Raw genomic sequence first — 21,799 nt, 5'->3', positions numbered from 1 at the left:
CAGATTTTGACGATTTCAGCCAATAAGATAGCGACAAAATAGTCGCTGACAGCTGAACAAAAATTTAATAATGAACCACCATGACCTCAATTCATCATTTCGACAAAATACCACAAACTACAGAATAGTTAGGTTAACGTAGCGTCTGCCGTTCGCAGTTATCACTATGGTTGTCGTGCGACGACAAAATACCGTCGACAAAGTTGAAAATTATGAAGTTCTCAAGCCAACAAAGACAGAAAATGTTAAAGACCCTGCCCGTTCTATGCAACTGCAGCAGCTGGGGAAAGTTTTGTCAAAACTGGCTAGACAATGTTTCAAGTGCTGTTGGTATTTGATTAAATGTCTGGCTTGTACCTTTATCATGTTCTGTATAATAACGATCCTCTTCCCTGCTCTCCTTGTGTATAATGTTTTACGGCTTTTTGAGAAAAAATGGTCATATCATGTACATGGTTGGATTGCAATGAGTGGCCAGGATTCATTGTGGTTACAGGACAATAAAGGCAACAGAATGATCATCAACTCAGCTATAGTAGTTAAGTGCGACAATATACCACAGTTGGTTAGTGGATTGCAAACAATCCTTCAAAGATGCCTTTTAAAGGTAGACAAGAAAGGTCATAAAACTTACTCTAGACTTAAAAATTATATCCATTGTGGTGTATTTCAGTATTTCTTACGAGAGTGTGACACATTTGATTTGAAGCACCATGTATATCAATATCAAGGTGCAACTCCAAATTCACATGAAGAAATGCAATCACTCTTCTCAACAATGAGTGGAGAAGAAATTAGCTTTGAACAACCCCCCTGGCATTTTGTTGTCATTCCTAAGACATATGAGGAAAGCAATGAAGCCATAATATTTTTTCGTTGTCATCATGGTGTAGCTGATGGCATTTCTTTGACAAGATTCTTGCTAGCAGAGTTTCCTGATGAAACAATACTTGAAAAGAAATTAGTTAAATTCTCAAGTGTGCATAGAAACCTGATGTTACTTAATGGCTTGCTGTGTGGTGCAAAGATACTTTTGGAGAAACTTCTCTACCCTCAAGATAACTCCATCATACATGGTAAATGTCCAATTGGTCAAAAGAAAATGGCTTGGAGTCAGCCAATCAGCTTACAACAGGTGAAAAACATAAAGAATTACACTGGTACTACAGTGAATGATGTTCTTATGTCCTGTGTTTCAATGAGTTTCCACGATTATTTCAAAGCTCATGGTATTTCGCATCCTCCAGATGTCACAGTTTCAGTACCAGTTGATGTCCGTTCTGGTGATCAACCTTTTGCATTGGAAAACAATTTTGCCATTGTTTCTCTTAGTCTTCCCGTCAGTAAGGAGGATGCATTAGAAAGCCTTGATGAAACAAAACGACAAATGGACTTAATCAAACATTCTGGTGAAGCTTTTGTTTTTTCTGTTGGTGGAAATCTTACTATGGAATATTTTCCTGAGGTGATCACAAATCTTTGGACTAAGCCAATAGCAAACAAGCACTCCTCTGTGTTGTCAAACGTACCTGGACCTCAACATGAGTTTAGCATTGCGGGCAACAAGGTGACACAGATGTTCTTTACACCCCCCCAGCGAGATTTAGTAGGTATTGGAGTCGGCCTGTATAGTTATGCAGGGCAGTTCTCAATTGCTGTTCAATCAGACAAGAACTGTTTGGATGATCCCAAGTTCATTGTAAAATCATTTGAGTTGCGTCTTGCTGAGTTGCACAAGACTGTTTCAAGTATGAACAAACAAACTGAATTTGACAGAGGTACTTAATAGATGATATATTAAGTAATTAATAAACAATTATGACCCATTATTAAAGTCTTTTTAAAAATATTGGCATGACTTTAGTGCTTTAATTTTGTACTATTAGATAACAATAAGCAATCTGGCATACAGCAATAAAGGGAATGGAGCTTACTTATTATTTTCATTTAGGGTAAATACAAAACTAAATATTGAAATTTGTAATTTGTTATAGGAATACTGTTTTATGACTTTGTGATCTATATAAGAATTTCTCTTACTGCCTTGTACAAAAATTTCACCTCTATTCATCAATAAACTGGGGATGTGCAGAATAAATAAATATTTCAAATCTTATTACACAAAAAATAAGGGAAATTTCATTAGCAATTTGTCTTAACTTTTGGTAGAGGCCTTAGACAACAATTTATTCTGTAATTTTTCTATTCCAACTAAAAGACCAAACCAAAACAGCCAAGCATTTTTTTTGTACCATTCTCTACACATTTAAAAGCAAAATATTTGTGCATAGTATAAACAAGGTAGAATCAGTAATAAAAGTAAAACAATTATTCAAGAACAAACCTTTGATATGCAAAATGTACATAAAAATTCCTATCAAGGAAATTTTTATAGAAAATTGACAGGTCATCAGCACTTTCTTTTCCTAAATGTAATCAAACTTTATGATATTCTTCTTTGGTTAATGTCCAAAATACATTTCAATAAAGGTTTGATATCCCAAACTTCAACAAAATATAGGAAATAAAAACTTCCTTTAGTAATACAACAAAGAATTTTTTATTTAGCATAATAAAAATGTAACCTCTGAAAGTCAAACAGTAGCATTTTTAAAAACAGACCTTCTGTTATTTTACGGTGATCCTTTCTTCTCTGTAGGTACTCTTTCTTCTCCTGTTCATTTTTAACTCAGTCCTGAATTAACTCAAAAATAATGCTCACAGATTAATCAATAAAATAAACCTGATTAAATTTCTCGTTTTGTTTCAGCCAAAACTCATGATGCCATGCCATCAAATTCAACTTGTATAGACGAAATCTTTTCTCCTAGAAAAGAAACATCTTATTAAGTTTATAATTACAATAGAACCTGTATTAAGCGGTCACACTCGGGGATTTCTTGTGTGACCGTTTAATACAGGTTTACTGCTTAATACAGTTCTTTAGGAAAATCACCAGACAGGCTACGTGTAATATTTCATACAACCAAAGTTGAACCAATCGATATTGTTCCTTAGCATTTATACTAAATAAACAACACTATATAAAGCAATTTTTTCTTAGTTTGAAATAGAAATTAAAAATAGTACACATAAAAATGTCACAGCTCAAACTGCTGAAAAATTATAAACGGCAAACATGTCAACAGAGAAGGTGGTTCTAACTCATAAATTCCATGCGTATATTCCTTTCTTGGAGATACGTTTTCTTGTCAATGGCTGAAGGGTGTAAGAAAATTCAAATTGGTGGTGCAATTTGTCCATACAAACAGAAAATATTGTTGGCTCTTATGAGTCATTACGGAAGATAAATAAACTATAAAGACATGTATACAATATAAGTGAAATGTTACAGAAAAAATATTTAATTATATATTTTATTATGGGGTGTATTTACTTAACCTGACTGCTTAAGTTTCAAACAATCAAAAATTAAGTTTGGGACATTGGAAAAGGTGACCGCGTCCGTTTAATAGAGGTGACCATTTAACAAAGGTCACTTATTATATATTATGAAAGTTTCGGGACTTTGTCATATGACTGCTTAACACAGGGTGACTGCTCAATACAGTGCAGCTTAATACAGGTTCTACTGTATCTATAAACAACATTACTAATAGTCAATCCCCACATACAAAACATGAAGAGGACTAGAGGCCACATGCCTTTTTCGTCTCATTTTTCACTGCACTAAACTCAATAGTGGGTATATTTGAATCTTTGTGAGGAAGACCATATTTGTAGTTTAAATTGTATGTTGCAATTCGCTTTTTTTCCTTTCCTTGATGCTTGGTAATGCTACAATATCTTGCATGGTTATGCGGAAGGACCTGAAGGTTAGAAAACGTCCTTAAGCCAAAATTTGATCACAAGTCACAACTGGTATATGGTAAGGAACTCTAATTTACATTCACAAGCGGTAACAACTCTGCTTAGTCGAAGTTACATTTAAATGAGAAATTATTTTAATATCAACAATTCACTACCTTACTCCATTGCTTAGATAATATGAAGATAGACTTGCAAGTAAGCAATTCTCGTCTTCGTAAATTTTTCATTTTCCAACATCGTCCAATGCCGACCGACATCTTTAATAAAGCGCCATGCACTACTTGGTGTAATAAGCAATATAAAATCGATTTCTCAACGTTCCCAAGCAGACACCTCTACAGGTGCACCTCTTAAACAAATACAATTTGAATTCCTTCAAAACTTTATAAACTGTATAAACCAAATGACAAGATAATGCAAAAAAGGCGAGTTAAATAAACTGACTTAGATGGTCCGGAAAAACCTTTGCTTAATCTTTTCACTCTTAATGGAAAATGTAATTTTGCAAAACCACCGTTCCCACGGAAAGACGAAAGGACTGTATTTGCTTAAAATGCGGAAAGTTCATCACTGTTTGATAGAGTGTCGTGCAGCAAGTGCTAAAATTTATTGCGGAAGTATATTTCAAGTGTGAAAACAAAAAAAAAACACAACACCAAATGGAGCATCTTTTATAGGCATCGTTCTCGACTATGGTGCCTTGTTTTAAAAAGGAGGGCGAAGAACCTTTTACTGTTTTACGTATCTCCGCTTCTCACAGAAACAAGTAGTCATAACTTCCTTTTACAGCTATATCACCAATACCCAACGCCAAACTAACAAAGAGCTATGTTTATCATTTTTGTCACTGTGTATGCTACTAAACCGTAATCACAGTGTAAACCCGGGATCCGGCTGTACCCTGTATTGTTTCATGACAACTAAGGTCATAAGGTGTTTACTTATCCAAATGGTGATGCTTACCACATTTGTCTACCCCTCCCCCCCCCTCCCCCCTAGGGTTGTGTTATGTGTACCACGATCATTACCATTGTGTGTTTAATCTCCATAGTTTTAAATACTTTGAAAGGAACTGCTATCCCTTTTCGTACGATTGTCGAAAAAGGAATCAAATCTGACGAGAAAATTAAATCGCGTTTCTTTACTCGTGTATGACGTTTCAGAACATTCAGGGAATATATGATTATTTCTGTAATTATAATAGGGAGACAATTTAACAATCATTCTCGACGTTCGCTGAACTTTAGTCGTATTACTGTCTGGCACGGTCCCTTAGTTAAGACAAAGTTCAATGTTTTTCGTATTTTTCTTCAAATTACATGGAGTCCTTGACAAAAGTTTTTTTGCTCGTACCAGACGCTCTATTCTACTTCTTGTGCATATTTTGGATGGTATGCATGTTTTCTTAGGTGTTCAACATCGCTGCTTTTCCAAAAGAATTTAAATAATGATAATACAGAGTTCAATGTTGTCGTATACGCGAGAGTCCTTGAAAGTTCTTAGCAACACTTTCAATATATTTAATAATCAACATTTTCAGTACAAATTATTGGAAAACATTAACGGGGATCGCGAGCAGCACTTGAAACAACCAGGACAAACATTTTTTTAGCTGCTAATTTTGAGTAGTCTCAATATGACATTTTTTATTTTTTTCACCTTCCTAAAATTTTCAAAACAATGCGATTCCGACATTCCTCGGAAACAGTCTGCCCAATCGAATACCTTTTAAGGCATTTGAAAATGTGAACAATTTTCAGAACAATCTGTCGTGAGCTGAGACATTCAATATCCTGTAGTCAAGCATTATCATGTGACAACATAAAGAAGTCGACTACACCAAATAATTTCTATTTTCTGCGTTTGTTGAGAGACACAAATAAACACATTTTCATCAAATTAAATAATTATCTTCTGATAACATGTTATTTACATTAAATGTTGCAATAAAACCATTTGATCTTTATTACACCAATCTCAGATGACAAATCAAATTCTTTACATTAGATAAAGCAATATGTACACATTTATACATCGTACAAAAAATAAGTTCTCACACATTATGTTCACTTTGATTGCACAAAGTGAACAATAATGCAATTACGCAAATAGTATTGCATTAATACAATTACGCAAATAGTTATGCAGACACGCAATTTATGCAAATTATACACATGCGCATAAAGCACGCTAGTAATGTCCGATGTAAATTAGCCCGTCGGAAATTACAATAAACCACAACACAGTTCAAGGAAATACTAGTGTGTCAAATTGGAAAAACCCAAATGTACACAAAATATTTTTCTCCAAATTTTGAGCAATATAGACATAAACTTCATGACAATAAATACAACCCACAGAAAAACTTTCATTTATAAGAACAAATCTGTAATTAAAAAGAGAAACGCGTGGGCGTTGATACCGTGTAACAACGCCTTAATGATTACATATTCAAACAAACTACGCATGTTAAGCTTCTTATTTCTGAGCAAGGTATTAGTTGTAAATAATATGAAAGTGAAAGTTATCTGACGATTTAGTATTTCCTGTTAAAGTGTGATAGTAGCCAAGGAACAACTTATAATATGAACAATGATTTCTTTCAATCAAATAACACGAAAAATTAATATTGCTTTTCAATCTGGCACAATGCACTTTTTCGTTACAATAACTAACGTAACATCAGCGAGATTTTCCTCACAATAATTTTCTTGTCGATGATTTCGTTAATTGCAACATAGCCAAAACATATTTTCAGTAATATTATTTAAATGAGGATAAATCGTCTGGCGTTGGCGGGAAGCAGATGCTCGCTATTACTACGTATTCGAAATTTTACTACGAACTTCTGTTCCTTGATCATCTGCTAAAACTACTTTAAAAAAAACTTCAGTAAATCTAAACATCAATCGGAATTCATTCGTCGCAAATAAAGTACATTTTTACAAACTTGTCCTTTCCCTACAGCACGAGGTTGCTTCCGTGTTAGTGATGGACGTCGAACAAAGTTCTTCAACGTCCTCCAAATCTATAGGCTTGGAACCAAACTTGATCACGTTCACTCAGTTTATCAAGATGATGAACGATGGAGTCACCTGAGAAGCTTGAACCGGCTGAAAAGTTTGGGAAGCGCTTTGAACGGGGCGTTGAATCGGAATGACATGAATGAACGCTACTACTACCACAAGCTGACGTTGTGCGAATACGTCGACCACTTTTCTTCTCGGGAATAGCAATACTTGCCGTGACTTCAGGTTTATTGTCATTAGCAGGAGGAGCTTCTTCCATCTTCTTGCTTGATGAAAGTGATTCACGAGACTCCATATTTTCGAGTCGTTGATTTGAGTTCGACTTTCGTCTTAAGAACGACGGTACCTTTAATCCACCCATTACCATTTCCCTCAACTTATTTCAAAAACTTACTTATACTATTCGAAAATGAAAGAATTTCCGTATTCTTCTTTACGCGCACTCGTTACTCAAGCTATCGTCTGATAAATATCACAATACGCGAATACAATCGTATTTTACTCACTAGATCACTAAGGCGTGATGTAATAAAGATGACGTAGCTGTCTAAAAACCAGTTGCCAGTCTCATGACCTAACGCATGTTCATTCAAGCTGTGAATAAATAATTACGTACAAAAGCAAACACAAACTGGACTTCAAACAGAAAATTGAACTTTGCGTCGACTTTTTAACAAAAAAAAACGTTTCAAGCGGGGTTAAATCAAATATAAGATATTATAAAAACAGAGGAATGTTTTTCAAAGATTGTGAATATCTTATACGCGTTCCCACGATAACAATTATGGCACTGAAATATTAGCCACTTGTGATTCGGACTACCGGTTTCCGTTTGCTTTGAAAATATGTTCGATCCATAGGAGTACGGGATGAGTACGGGTCATCAAGACCACGAGCTGCAAACATGGCATTTCCATGTATTACGAAATACGTGGATTACATTGCAATAACGATTCATCACAAAATATTGCAATTTGCCCACAAATATTGGTAGGGATGCAAATAATGGCGAAGTAATAAATTTTTAATTTCATTCAAAACGTGAAGTTTCTAGAGCATAAGTAAATCTTATTTGATATCTTACTCAACGACAAGAGGACAGTCTTAATGGTAAACTATGATGAAACTTAGGCCATTTAGAAAATAAAAAATGTGCTGAACATGCAATCAAATGTTGAAATATTCTTGCGCAAAAAATATTTGTATAGTGGTTTTTATGGGGAAATCACTTCTGTCTCGTTGTCTTACGTCAATTTAACTCAACTCTTGAGTCAAATCAATCAAATATCAATGGCTACGCAGAGAAACAAAAAATTTAATGCCGATTTCCGTAACGATCTAAGGAAAGATAAAAATAGGTTTCTATTTTGTGTGTTGGCAAGTGTTGGCAAGTGTTGACAAATCACTTGATGGGAAAGCCCAGCACAGCTGCTGTTCCGAAACTTTACGTCTAAAATCTCCCAACTTTTTCCAGCTCTGCTTTTTAAACTTAAAGAATAAGTAATGTTAGACATTGTGAACTCAATAATCGAAGTAGATGAATAAACTCGAATTGCAAAAAACAAAGAAAAACAATTTAAATCATCATGACAAACTAACAAAATACAAAAAATTGAAAAATACATTCGTACAGTAGAGGAACAATATCCTCTCCTGTACATAGTCATGTGTAGGAATAAATTTAAGATAAACGTACAATTTCAACTAGTTTTCAAAGGAACGTTTTTGGGGTTCAAAGTTCAACTGAAAAATTCGACCAATGTTTCGAAATTGACCTTTAAGTTTTCCTCTGATTTGTTCACATGATTGTAATTGAATGAACACTTTAAACATAAAAAATCAGTTTCCACAGGCATATTGAAATCACGAATACTGAATTCACAGAAAAAATGACACAACGCCATTGAATGTTACTTCGCCTCATCCTTATGGGTCCACTCGCAGACAACACTATGTAGCGGTCTTGGGAATGAAATTACGAAGCATTTTTCCTTCTTTAAGTTTTGCTTTGGTTTTCTAATTTCCAAAGAAAAGAAGAAAACGTCATTAGCATGCATTAAACACATAAAGAGTTTTTTAGCCCATAATGCGTCAAAACGCTTGGTCTCTTCTTGTAAACGAAAAATTCCAACACTAACGAAAAAACCTCGCCAATGTGCTTATTTTATGCACGAGTGTCCAATAACCATTTCTTACAACTCATACTGTACAAAATTTAATTTAAATGTTAAATGAAAAAACCTCACAGTACCTCAGATGATATTCATTTGACAATGTAATTTATTTTATTCTATGTTTGCCAGCTCAACTTCAAATATCAAAGTTGCATTTGGTGGTATCCTAGTGGACTGCTTAAGGAAAATTATATTCAATCAACCAACTGGTCAATGTTCGATACACAAAATAATAAAAAAGAAAAGGATGAAGAGATGCTGAAGAAATGAAGAAATCAAATGATTAAAATCAGTCTATTTAGCTAAATTTCTGGAAAAAGATACTTGTGTTCAGGTAGACCTTTTCTTCCATATGCCCACTCAGGTTGAATGGTCAACTCTGCTTTTTCTTCCAATCCCATTGTCATGAGAGCTTCATCCCAGCCTCTAATCACCTGACCTGTTCCAACTTTGAATTTTAATGGCACATAACTGCCACCTCTTTTTTTTGAACCTTACCAAAGTAATAATACATACAAAGGCTATTATGAAAGATATTGATGAATAGTCAATAACAAAAAGTCTTCCAAACCTTTTCCAATATTTGTATCAAACACAGTGCCATCTTGTAGTTTGCCTGTGTAAAAACAGCTCACAAGATCACCTTTCCTTGGGATTTGATCAGGCTTGCTGGCTTTCTTGAGAACTTTCTTCACAAATTTTGGTTTCTACACAAGAAATCCAAATGACATGATTTAGGATGTTAATGAGGGAATATGGATACATCGGTTGGGTACATGGATGGATTAATAGATAAGTGATGGATTGATAGGTATATGAGTACATAAGCAAGGGGATGATCAGCAACATTGTTTTGCTAATGACTAATGAGAAAACAAGACCTACTTCAATGACTGCTGCTTCTTTCTCGCTTGCCTTCTTTACAGTTGGCTTCTTTGTGACTTCAACTACCGGTTCATCATCTTCATCTGCATCACTCTTAAATGACTGAAAGAAAAATAAATTACATTCAGAATCTCCATTGCGCACTAGCTGGTGCTGACACTTCATACGACAATACAAGGATGGGACCGACAGGATTGTGGGACGGTACGACTTCTTGATCATGACGACCATAGCAACCATGCAGAATAGACCCAAATGTTTACCTTTGTTTCAAACATTTTATTGTAGAGGTTAATGGCTTGGTCTTTCTTAAACGACTTGGCAACATTGTTCAGCTTTCCGTTCAATTTGTTGCCTTTCAGAAACTGTTATAAGCCACCAATAAAAATAGCGTTAAACATTGAATACAACAATCTATTTTTATACTTGAGAATGTCACTGAATGCATACCGCTTTCGATGCATTCGCCTGAAGGAAAGACAAAATATCTTTCTTCGTAACTTCTTCGCTTTCTAATTGGTCTTGAGTATAACTTCTTTCAGGTTCGGCCGCCATTTTGATATGTTTCCATTTTGTAAAGTTGAGTTTCGATTTCCAAAAAGAAAATCTATAAATGTTTACATTCACTAGTCTGGTCAAAGTCACGACATCCCAGCAATGAATTTCGCAGGGGATTTCAATGATAACATTGGACATGCAGTTCCTCCATGCCAGTGTGTAGAATTTATAAAACATTGGAGGAAATTTTAATACATGTGGATACATCGACAGTCATTGTGGAAACTAACTTCATGTTTTCTGTTGATGTGCGTCTTTAGCAAAATGTGTGCAGATTATGTTGAGACACGCAAAAATTTATATCTATAATATGCATACACTCACGCACACCCATATGTGTATTGATGATGAATACAGGGTGATAAAGTTAGTTTGGTTTTATATCAACGTCCTATTAATGAACATTACGATCATTAAAAGGTTAATTAAAGTCATTGGTACAATAAAAAGACACATTCTATTATTTCCACGTAAACTGTTCATCCGAAATAACATAATATAAACTTACGAATAAAAAGTATTTCTTACGTATGCTTGTATCCACGTATGCTTGTACCCATTTAGCTAGTCCAGGTTAGCATAAACAGTACGCGCCCCTCGAAACCCCGGACCTGTAGGCTAAGACTACTTGGTAATCTGCCACACGAGAATATTAAACTTTTAAGACCATTAGCAAGTTTTCACAGCAAGCAGAGATCATTGAATGCATATTAAAGTAAATGGTTTGAACCCAGGAGTATCATTACATGTTTGTAGAGGTAGATCGTCCAGTCCTGAACAGGACAGTTAATTGGTGTCAGTCAAACATCAACACCAGTCACCAACAGTCCATCTCGAGACTCCACCAAACTGGATGATCAACTTCTACAAACATGGAAGCATATTAATGTTTCGTTTCAGGACGGCTGTCACAGATCGAAGTCGAATTGTAGTTATCATAAGTAATGATGACGCCCTTAGAAATGAACCATTTTGTGAAAGTACAAATCAAGTAAGCATTGAAGAGTACGCAGCGACAGAAGCAAAAAAGGTATCGACTCCTCGAGTACCCTACAAATGCTGCCGAGAATATACTTCCATCGATGTTTGAAGACAAAATATGGTCGGGCGACCTGGGTGCCTGGGTGCACAAAGCATGGTGGAGATTGAAAATCTTGAACCGGTGGAGGTGGATTTGAGGAGAGTGACATTTGATACAATTGGTTAGATAATGATTTTAAAATCAAAACATTGAATAGAAATTTACCTTTGTTATTCAAATACCAAACAAATTGGTAAATATTGTGAAAACCCGTCATCGTAAAATAAAGAAATTTACAATGTTGTAACGGAAGCACTGTCTGAGGACACAGAGAATGGTGGGGGTTGGGGAGATAAACAACATGGCGGCGCATTACGCTTTAACAAGATTTTTGTATACGAGAATATTGACCAAAACCTGTACAAAGAACTCTGGTTTTAAGTACATTTTTAATGTTTTTCATCGAGGCACGGCAGCAAGCACTATAAGTCATAAAGAAGAAGATCTTATTCTCAGTGACAGCTGTGTTAAGGTACAAAGATTTTCTTTAACGCTCAGGAATAAATATTCGTCATCATCGTCTTTCTTTCTAAATTATTTAGCGACTGCATCAGATTGGTGCTAACGATAAATATCTGCGAGTGAGTGTAGAAGGCGGAGGATGTTCTGGTTTTCAATACAAGTTTGAACTAGATGAAAATATTAAGGATGACGATCGGTAGTCAACTAGTCATGGAAAACATAGTATATTTTTCTCTTTCGTTTTTCTCATTGCTGTACTATGTTTTTATTATTGTGTAGGGTGATTGAAAAGAACGGTGCCAAGGTGGTGGTAGATGAAATATCATTGGATATTTTAAAGGGATCGGAGATTGACTACGCAGAAGAATTGATACGATCCTCCTTTCGTATTATCAATAATCCACGAGCAGAGATGGGCTGTTCTTGTGGCGTCTCGTTTTCTATTAAACTTGATTAAATACATAAGTACATCATGATGTCGAGATTAGCTTTGAATATTTACAATTTTAATAGCGATAATTAGTAAGTTTATATACATACATGTGTAACAATAATATTTATTGTATAAATGTTGGCGGACAGCTTGTAAAACCACCCTCAAATTAAAATAGTGGTCTCCAACTAACTTTCTCAACCGAATTTTTTCTAAAACTCTACTCTAAACTTCGTTGTTAAATAAGGTTAATATTTGAGGTAATACATAAAAACTGTTGAAGCGTCTCACAATGACCTGTTGCAAAGGCAATTTTCGTGTTAATGTCTTCACGAAAGAAAACAACAGGTTAAACACACAGCAAAAAAAACTTTATGTTGAACACAACTGCACAAAACGCAAGACAACACAAACAGCTGCACTCTTGAGAAGGTATATGACATGTTTTCATTATATTTTACAAAGCATTTTACTTAGTGCAAAATCTCTAAATTTTATATGGAATAATTGAGATCAATCACGCAAACAAACAATCACAAAGCTTGCTTTTTTTTTCATCAAAGTATTTTCAGCCGTGACCAGTTCTTATTAGTGAAGAATCGTCATACAGAAATTATCAGATGAATTGAAATTTGAGTTTCAATGCAGTTATTTCGAAAGGCTTAATTTTATCTTTTTAACCAACCACGAAAATTCAAAAAGCAGTACAAGGAATTAGATCTATACATGAAGACAACACGTACGAGATGGCAGCCTAACTTTACAATAAGCTTTTGTACATTTCACAGAAATAATTACTAATGATAATATATTTGTTGCAGAATTCCAGTTTTACAGTCACAAAGATTGTAATTGTCTCAGAAGGCAGGTAAAATTCAGTTGGTCAATAAAGTCATGATTTCACCTGACGTCAACACTTAAGATAGAAAAGGGGAAAAGATTCAAGGCCTTTGATTGGTCGAATGAACGTAAAAAAAGGCAAACATACAACCTGTTTTTTTTAATTAAAGCAAGAATCGGATTATGTATAAGATTCATTCCATTATATAAATTATCAAATAACTGAAGATATAGGGAGCACCGTTAATCTATAGTGAAATAACAAGTACAAGCTCTGATTTCAACTCACTTCAATTTAAGCAAAGAAATGAGCAAGCCAGCCATACGAAAGAAAGAAAAAACGAAATCCAAAGCACAATACCACGATAGCACGCCTTACATTTCCCACGTACCCGGATGGGAAGATGAGGGATACAATGAGATCGTTGTAAAAATGAAAAGCGATAAAGATAAAAAACCTCAGACTAAGCAAGAGTATATAAATGGATTGAAAGATACTTATGCATATAATGGGAATCATAAGGTAAATGAGAATGGAATGGAGCACTTTTTAAGTACTGAATACAGAAACGCAGAGAATAAAGAAAGCATGTTGGTCGAAATCCAGCCCGAATCAGTGGGATTTTTGGAGAGCCGGAAGGAAATTAGTGATTTGCGTACACAAATTGAAAAACTCTCGGCTTTTGTGGAGAATTCAGAGGAGCGTCGTGAGCAAGCGGAAGCACTGCACGTTCAGCAGCAAGAGGAGCTTTTACAACACATACGTGAGAAAGAGGTGCTTGAAAACCAAGTTTGCTGTATCGAAGAGCGTCGACGTCAACTGCAGAAAATGGTTGATGAAGTCTACGAAGAAAATAAATCTTTGAAGCTCGCTCTAAAATCAAGCGATGATAAAATTATCGAGGAAAAAGAGCAAGTGAAAGTTTTAAAAGACGAGTGGACAGCGGAGATCGCCAAAAATCTTCAACTAGAGTTAGAATTAAAAACAATCCGAGAAGAGTTGGGGGGAACAGGTGTATTACAACACAACAGACAAAAAGCAGTGAATGACGTCAGCACTGTACAAGATGGCCAATCACAGGGTTTCGAACCTAGTCCTCCGATAAAAGTTAGCGAAATGAAAGTAGATTTGTTTTGTATAGAAATACAGGAAATGGAAAAATTCAGAAATAATTTTGATTCAAACGTGGAACAAAAGCAATGGATGATGTGTAAAACAACGCAAGAGGAAATGCATTTACCAAAGACCAATTATTCTGGTGTCATTCAACATGATGATTGCCATTGGATACACGAGAAAAAACAGTTCGAAGGAAAGATGACGTTGCTTGAAATGGACAAGACGAAAATGCGTTCACACATTAAGATATTGGAGGAGAAACTATTCACACAGGAAAACCTTTTGAAGAATTTACGAGAGAGAAACGAGTTGCTCGAGTTTCGTAATTTTGAACTGGAGTATGAACTTGTAGAGAAAACAATGAAACAATAGAAAAAATAATAAGTGAAGAAAAGAAGGAAGGAGGAGAACATTTTGCTACTGTGTTTTATTTTTAAAGCTTGCATCACCTTCTCACTACAGTTACGATAAAGAACTGAAATAATCAGAAAAACCATTTAACAGCTATAGTGGGTGATAAATGTTTCATGTATTTCACATCACTTGACCGTTGTTTATAGACGATAATTTATCGACTAAACTCTCCAAGAAAACGTTTTTTTACAATTGTATAATTTCAAACCCAGCATTTCAATTTAAAAAACCCTTGTAAGTCAGGATCATTCACGCTCTTTCCATTTACCTCAGCATAAATTCGCATCAATAACTTACTGTACTTTATCTTACCGTCAAGAATAGCCACGTATTTTTCTAAAACAGAAAAACCCATAACTTTTCCTAAAGCAATCATACTCGTAACAAGTCGTGAATCGTCGTAAGCCTCTTCTTTCATGAGCAATCGAGTAATTTCACCATGAAGGTATGCGTCATCATAGCTTAGTGTCTCGGGAAACGGATATTTCGAATAAACGTCAACTGCTCCAGCAGGATCCGTTTTAGTCAGAATTTCTCCGAGTTCAATATAAACGTCATGAAGGCTAGGTGTCATCACAATGCATTCTTCGTAAAGTCTTCGGGCAGCGTCAAGATCCGAGCCTTGCCTCTTTAGGACACGTGCCAACCCGAGTCGAGGGTGATACGACTTGGGATTAGTTGGACCCGTGAATGCCTCAGGAGAAGTGACATGTGACGTTTTAGGAGGCGGGGATGATGTGAGAGAGTCAGAACCACTCTCTACCCTTGAATGACTACATGTGCGGCAAGCAGTTCGACTCCCTGAGGTGGATTTCGATGAAGACGATGCTATGCAGCAAAATAAACGTCTAATTTTGTCGAAAAGTGTATTTGTTTTTACTTTTGGCGAAGGAGAAACGTGTTTCTTCTCAATAGGAATAGCAACGTTTTTCAAGAGTTAAAAACATATGTTTGGCTTCAGGGCCGTAGACAGATCAATAATCCATTGTTTTCTACGGATTATAACATCCATATATGAATACGAACCCCGTCTATGTTCAATTTTCCTATGGCCCTGTTTGGCTGATGTAAAACTTGTAGGCTTATACAGTAAACTGTTTATTGATTCAACACTTAACAGAAAGCAGTTTTTATGTTGAAGAACAGAACGTTCCATCGACCTTGAATGAGTCAATGAAACATGTAAATTCCACTCGAATATTTTCAAAATATCATCAAACTGTAAATGTACATAAGTCTGAAATGTAACTCTGTCTTAGGTCCTTAGCAATGGTATTATAAGCAACACGACCTAAACAATGGTATTATAAAACAAGCAATTGAGCAACAGACGAGGTTGTTAACATTATGCATGTTGCAATATAAAATCACATGCAAACAACGTGACAATAAGAAGTTTATGTTAACTTACCATGCTGTTTTGTGGTGGATGGTTTTGGTGTTTTCAAGTTCGCTTTACTTGACATCTTCGATTTAGTAGAAGGCTGTTGTACAGGTCGAGCTTTTGTTGCTGTGGTCGTTGTTGAAGGCTTTACTGATGAAACTTTATTAGCTTAATGTAGCAAAATAATACAGACAATATACACATCTTTTATACTGTTCGACAGTTGAATAATACGCGACAAGCTCTTCTGACATAAGAAAAATTAAGTCTTTACCCCCAGCACCCTCCCCCAGGAATATAAATTTGTTTCTGAAAGCAAAATTTATTGTATGGCAGAAGAGCTTTATTAATCACGCTTTTAAACACAAAAAAGTTGAATTTCTTCAAAATGGGTAGGTAGGTAGGTAGGTAGGTAGTTTATTAAAATATTAATTGCAGCCTTGCGGCTGAATTGCAAATATCTACATTAGTAAAATTATAATAGCAAATAAGTATCTAAAAATAAGTATCTAAAAATCTAAAAATAAGTATCTAAAAATGGTACTCGCTAACACCAACAGAGACAAAGAAAACTCCATACCTGGCCACTTTGTGTAACTTTATGTACACAAGGACAGGATGAACGAGTTCTTCGCTCTGTTGGTGCGAGCAAGCGGAACTATATATTTATGTTTACTTCTCAGGCTATATTTACAGTTATTTTTGTTTGGCAGTAAATTTCTTAATTTATGGCGTTCATTTGTTTCAATTGTCTGGAAATAACGTTTACATAAATCTTCATGGTGTAATTCTATTGGTGACATATCTAGCTTTTTCAGCCCAATTTTATAACTATTATAAGGACATATTATTGATATCACTCTTTTTTCTACACGTTGGAATTCGTTTTTTAAGTAGTTTGGTAAGGAATTGTAAAAACTAACTACTCCATAATCCATAACCGATCTTATACAAGTTATATAAAAGAGAGAGAGATCTTTAGGGGATACCTTAGCTCTCTTTAATTGAATTAGAAAATAGATTCGTTTATTTACTTTTTTGATAATATTGTCAAAGAAACAATAAAATTAAGGACATTCTTTTTTATCCATCCTGTCCAATTAAATATATATGACAGAGACTTGTCACAACTTGTCAAAAAGTCTGACTTTATAAAGTAATTTTAAAAATTTGGAAGAAGACAAGGAAACAAACACTCTGCGCATGCTCAAATACTCACCACGTTGTTTGTCTGTCATTCGTTTTGTAGGAGAGACTCTTTTACTTTCTTTTGTAACACCTTTCTTTGTTTCTATTTCTTTATCTTTCGAAGACCGCTGTCTATCTTTCCACCATTGCTGTTCTTCAATCAATAACGGTACTTCTTTTCCACTACTCCCCTTTCCTTCCAGCTCCATGCTGGCACGGTAACATCTTTCTGCGTCGGCCAACAATACATTGTTGTTGTTGTTGTTGTTACTGTTGCTGTGCACGTCATTATCGTAGAGAGACAACAACACATCACCAAGCATGTAAAGAGCTCGACTGTTACGCGGTCGAAGAATGAGAGCCTGTTGACAAGTCTAAAGAAAAAAGTTGCCATATAAAGTCGATAAAAATACGTTGCTTGATTTCATCACCCACCTTTTCATTTAATTTCGACATGACGTAATCAGTTGGTGAAGACAGAACTTTCAAAAACGAGGATAAACGATCACAGTGGTTGGCAATCAAAGAATCGTCGATTTTAGTATCATTCCTTCCTTTTTGATTTACCATCGTTTGTATGAAATCAGAATGAGCCTTAAAGAGAATACGCTCGATCTGATGATACAACTCACCCTGGTATTTTACTAAGCATAACGCTTCCACAGCAAAGGAGGCAACTGTTCGAAATACTTCTTCTGGATGAAAAAAATGACTGGGAAGTGAATCTTTCGACTGCGCAATCTTTTCTCCAAGCATAAGAAAAGCTTGTAGACATTGAATGTTTGTGATCTTTATAAGATCAGTTGAAAAAAGTTCGTTTGTGATAACGTCAAAAGGAGATTCTGCTTGTTTTGTTAAATTGTACAGTAAATGTTCCAATCCTTCGTGGACATATTTTATCCCTTCTAGTCCTCTGCTATCTCTTTGCAGCATTAACCCCAGGCCTAGATACAATCTAAAACGACAAATTAGGATTTACCCATAAATCTCCACTGTAGAGTGATTCATTCCTGCACATCAGCTATGATCCCTTGGTATCATCGAGCTAACCTGGATTGAATATTGGTAGGTTTTAAACCTACAGCAATTTGTAGTCGTTTGCGCCCTTCATCTATCTTGTCTTGCAGTAATAGAAACCTTCCGACATGAAAGTGATAAAGATAGTTATCTGAATCCAACGATGACGCATCACAATACTTAATATAGGCTTTTCCTAAAGTTCCTTCTTCGTCAGATGCATGTTGAGCAAATTTACCATCCTGGCAAATTAATTTCATATTAACGTTGTTGTCAGCGGTGTTACCCACTCAATATTTTCAAAATGTTAGGTACATTATGAATATGAACAACAGATTTCTACAGAAATGATTTTCCTTCAAAATTTGCAAAGCATGACTAAAATGGGGCCGGTAAATGCCAAAACAATCCTAAGATAAAAACTTGGGTTGTTCAACATTTTACAACTAAATTTAACAAAAGAAACTGATATCATAGTTACCGCAGTTACAATACCAACCTGAGTTGCTTGTTTTGATTTCCATGCATATAACTTCTGAACATATTCACAACGCTCCGATTGTTGACTTTCTATGAGATAATGATACTCCTGGTCAATGGCTTTCAGTTGCATTGCAAGAGGTGGGTTTCTTCCAAAACCTCTTTGCTCACAGATTGCCTGAATATCATCCTCTTTACTGCTATCGCGTGATTGCTGGTTAAAGTCGATCGCAGGACTTGCAGTTTCTGACTGACTTAACGGAATACAAACGAAAGCAAACGTATAAACAATCAACTGAAATCAAAAAATACCAGAACAATTAACACATTAAGTCACACTATACCTCCAACTTAACACCATAGTAATGCTCAGCATAGTGCATTTCTTCCAAAATTTGCGCAAGTTTAAAATGCCACTCTGAATTTTTTGGTTCAAGCTTAACTGCAGTGGCATAGTGTTCACAAGCATGTTTTAGATGGTTTATTGGCGATGGTACAGTGACGTCACTGTGTTGTCTTTGACCTGTTGTAATTTGATACAATAGGTATATTTTGGTTTTGAGCAGATAGTCATGATGGTCATAGGTAATTATGTATAAATTGAACCTACCAAATAAATTTATACTTTGAAGATACAATTTCTCTTCATGCACAGCTTTATCAATGATTTCCTTCACTGAATCACTTGTCTCTAGTTGTAGTTTTTTCTCCCATAACCTTGTGGTAACTTGTGGAAGGCTCCTATCTTCCAGCTTGGCACAGCAAAGGAAAGTTCTGTGAATTTCTACATCACTGGATCTTATTGTCAAATTACATTCAGGACAGGAGTAAGTTGTACTCTGTAAAAAATTTGGATTTATTCATGACCTCATTAGCATTGTTATTTAGAAATGAGAGATGGTACTTTATGGAAAATTGCATAACAATTCTGAGATGAACCAAGAGAGCAATATGTGGTGCATTTTTGATGAAGAAATTTAGCAGCAATGAATACATTAGGACTGAAGGAAACATTGGAACAGTTGGCACTTTTTAAGGAAACTACATTGGTCAAGAGCAAGAGAAAATGAGGATAGAAGACATGGAACAAGCTAATGGAGAAGGAAAACATGAGTATTGTTTTGGAGAAAAACAATGCCAAGTATAAAAAGAGATAAAGAGTTGAAGTTGGTGTTGAATAGATAATATCAATATTTTTACATTTTCAATAGATCTGCTTTATTCAGCCCTGTGACAATAAAATGTTTTTCTGTTTTATCATCACAAACCTTCATCTTTTCTTCTTTATCTTTAAAGCAAACAAGTTCACCTGTCTTGTCAATTAAACACAATCTATAATTGCATTGCATCATGTGACATCCAAGGTCAATCAAATTCAATTTGTCCTTGCATCCATAATGAGCATACACACAACAAACTTTAACACCTTTCAATTTTTCTTCACAGTCTGGCTCATCGCCAAGCCATGCACCATTTAACTCCAACCCATTAAGAGGATTTTGTTTTTTGGTCCTAGTTACCTCAACTATGCATTTTTGACAAAATACATGCTTCGGACATGTCTCAGCAATTGACTTTGGACAGTGAAGTAGAACCAGACAAATAGGGCATTTTAAGTTAAGATTAGCACCCTCATCTACTGTTAAAATGTTCCAAGGGATTTTTCTTCGTTCAATCCGTAAGTGATAGGTTTTGCATTGAGTTTTATCAGGTGATGAAACATCAATGAACACATTTGTTTCACCATAATTTAACTGGACTGTTTTACCATCAACATGATCACGGATATTAATGACTACATCCTTATCATGACTGTTGGGTGAAATTTCTATAGTTGTGGTATGGTAAGGGGTAATTGTTGAATACGAGGTACAATTTGCGTCAAACGGTGGTGATAACGTTCCATGTGATAATATAATTCCAGATAGTGATGCATCACTCGATGACAAACGCGTTGCATTAATAATGTAAATCTTATTTGTACCATCTTCCGAAGTCACTTCGATTTTTATACAATTCAGTTTTCCTTCGGCTAATGCGACTGTTTTGCCGCCATTTGAATCCTACATACAAGTTTCAAAATAGTATGAAATTCAAAAAGACCACACACCGTATCAATCACCGTTATTATAGATGAATAAAACGTAAATGACATAAACAACAAACTACTAAAAGTCTGAAACAAGTGTCGAGATTTTCACAAACTTACTGAAATTGAATAACATGCATTACTATCACTTGTTAGAGGGCTAACTTTTAGACTTTTTACACAGCTGCCAACTACAACAGAGTACTCGGTGATATCTTTCTTGAACTTGGGACTAAGTTTTCCCGGAGAAACACCAAGTTTTTGAAGAGACGCATCGTCCATCTTGTTTTGTTGAAGTTCGCGCGATCAGTGGTTACTATGGTGGTTACCATAGAGATTATATTTAAAATCTCTATGGTGGTAAGTTTGGTAACCATGGGTAACCATGATGGTAACCAAAGTTCCGAAATCAGAATTTTTAAATTATTAAATGAATTGAAAATACTTTGCTTTACTTGGCTAATTTCATTTGAAAATGTCACTTTCAAAAGAAATCAGCCTCGCATAGCAGAATCTATGAATATGGTTCACCTATCCCCTCTCGGTTGACGCCAATTAATGAAGATGGTTGAGCTTTCTATACTGGACGTAATGTTATAAACAGTGTACTACAGATTTCGAAATAATCAAAGATCTTTCATTTCAATTTGTGCATTCTCACTAAATGAGTCGAGTTTTACCAATTCTTGGTGTGCGAGCAACGTCATAGCGGACATGTTGGATGATTTTAACAAAGGTTTCCTTAAATACAATGCAAAATGGAAAACATTCTATTGTTCTTTTACTCCCCAGGAGAATGGTTGCACACGACCTA

General features: G+C 35.3%; 6 protein-coding genes and 1 long non-coding RNA gene across 8 annotated transcripts; 4 read left to right on the top strand and 3 right to left on the bottom strand.

The window, feature by feature from the left end:
- The first annotated feature begins 33 nt into the window (after nucleotides 1-33).
- LOC124440896 (putative diacyglycerol O-acyltransferase MT3172) lies at nucleotides 34-2,098 on the top strand. Its single transcript, XM_046991317.1, has one exon. It carries the CDS (start codon nucleotides 167-169, stop codon nucleotides 1,784-1,786), a length of 1,620 nt encoding a protein of 539 aa, XP_046847273.1. The 5' UTR covers nucleotides 34-166; the 3' UTR covers nucleotides 1,787-2,098.
- Nucleotides 1,850-4,367, bottom strand: LOC124440899 (COA8 family protein Y39B6A.34, mitochondrial-like). The gene is made up of 6 exons (XM_046991321.1): nucleotides 3,987-4,367; nucleotides 3,666-3,830; nucleotides 2,744-2,827; nucleotides 2,623-2,674; nucleotides 2,345-2,426; nucleotides 1,850-2,258 (listed from the first exon to the last, which is right to left on the bottom strand). Exons 1-6 carry the CDS (start codon nucleotides 4,086-4,088, stop codon nucleotides 2,156-2,158), a joined length of 588 nt encoding a protein of 195 aa, XP_046847277.1. The 5' UTR covers nucleotides 4,089-4,367; the 3' UTR covers nucleotides 1,850-2,155.
- A 4,045-nt stretch (nucleotides 4,368-8,412) lies between these two features.
- LOC124440898 (peptidyl-prolyl cis-trans isomerase FKBP3-like) lies at nucleotides 8,413-11,147 on the bottom strand. Its single transcript, XM_046991320.1, has 8 exons — nucleotides 11,006-11,147; nucleotides 10,370-10,526; nucleotides 10,183-10,284; nucleotides 9,920-10,021; nucleotides 9,606-9,741; nucleotides 9,359-9,527; nucleotides 9,112-9,200; nucleotides 8,413-8,876 (listed from the first exon to the last, which is right to left on the bottom strand). Exons 1-7 carry the CDS (start codon nucleotides 11,035-11,037, stop codon nucleotides 9,146-9,148), a joined length of 753 nt encoding a protein of 250 aa, XP_046847276.1. The 5' UTR covers nucleotides 11,038-11,147; the 3' UTR covers nucleotides 8,413-8,876; nucleotides 9,112-9,145.
- Nucleotides 11,148-11,832: 685 nt separating this feature from the next.
- LOC124440900 (iron-sulfur cluster assembly 2 homolog, mitochondrial-like) lies at nucleotides 11,833-12,645 on the top strand. Its single transcript, XM_046991322.1, has 3 exons — nucleotides 11,833-12,030; nucleotides 12,101-12,216; nucleotides 12,300-12,645. The coding sequence occupies exons 1-3, from the start codon at nucleotides 11,833-11,835 to the stop codon at nucleotides 12,475-12,477; spliced, it is 492 nt and encodes a 163-aa protein (XP_046847278.1). The 3' UTR covers nucleotides 12,478-12,645.
- A 145-nt stretch (nucleotides 12,646-12,790) lies between these two features.
- LOC124440897 lies at nucleotides 12,791-15,065 on the top strand. Of its 2 annotated transcripts, XM_046991319.1 has the most exons (3): nucleotides 12,791-12,885; nucleotides 13,275-13,321; nucleotides 13,594-15,065. In XM_046991319.1, the coding sequence occupies exon 3, from the start codon at nucleotides 13,601-13,603 to the stop codon at nucleotides 14,783-14,785; it is 1,185 nt and encodes a 394-aa protein (XP_046847275.1). In that variant the 5' UTR covers nucleotides 12,791-12,885; nucleotides 13,275-13,321; nucleotides 13,594-13,600; the 3' UTR covers nucleotides 14,786-15,065. The 2 variants fall into 2 exon arrangements, with proteins under 2 accessions (XP_046847275.1, XP_046847274.1); XM_046991318.1 differs by lacking the exon at nucleotides 12,791-12,885 and having other exon boundaries at nucleotides 13,063-13,321.
- LOC124440895 lies at nucleotides 14,921-21,300 on the bottom strand. The gene is made up of 10 exons (XM_046991316.1): nucleotides 21,106-21,300; nucleotides 20,165-20,959; nucleotides 19,507-19,735; nucleotides 19,241-19,419; nucleotides 18,916-19,146; nucleotides 18,450-18,658; nucleotides 17,835-18,354; nucleotides 17,431-17,773; nucleotides 16,239-16,379; nucleotides 14,921-15,655 (listed from the first exon to the last, which is right to left on the bottom strand). The coding sequence occupies exons 1-10, from the start codon at nucleotides 21,265-21,267 to the stop codon at nucleotides 15,030-15,032; spliced, it is 3,435 nt and encodes a 1,144-aa protein (XP_046847272.1). The 5' UTR covers nucleotides 21,268-21,300; the 3' UTR covers nucleotides 14,921-15,029.
- On the top strand, nucleotides 19,432-20,163 carry LOC124440901. Its single transcript, XR_006946809.1, has 3 exons — nucleotides 19,432-19,481; nucleotides 19,592-19,723; nucleotides 19,785-20,163. It is a non-coding gene; the product is annotated as an uncharacterized LOC124440901 (long non-coding RNA).
- Nucleotides 21,301-21,799: the final 499 nt, after the last annotated feature.

Source organism: Xenia sp. Carnegie-2017, unplaced genomic scaffold, assembly GCF_021976095.1.
Source record: "Xenia sp. Carnegie-2017 unplaced genomic scaffold, XeniaSp_v1 HiC_scaffold_20, whole genome shotgun sequence".
NCBI lineage: Eukaryota > Metazoa > Cnidaria > Anthozoa > Malacalcyonacea > Xeniidae > Xenia > Xenia sp. Carnegie-2017.
Note: the sequence above shows the minus strand (reverse complement) of the source record. Positions and strands in the feature narration are given on the sequence as shown.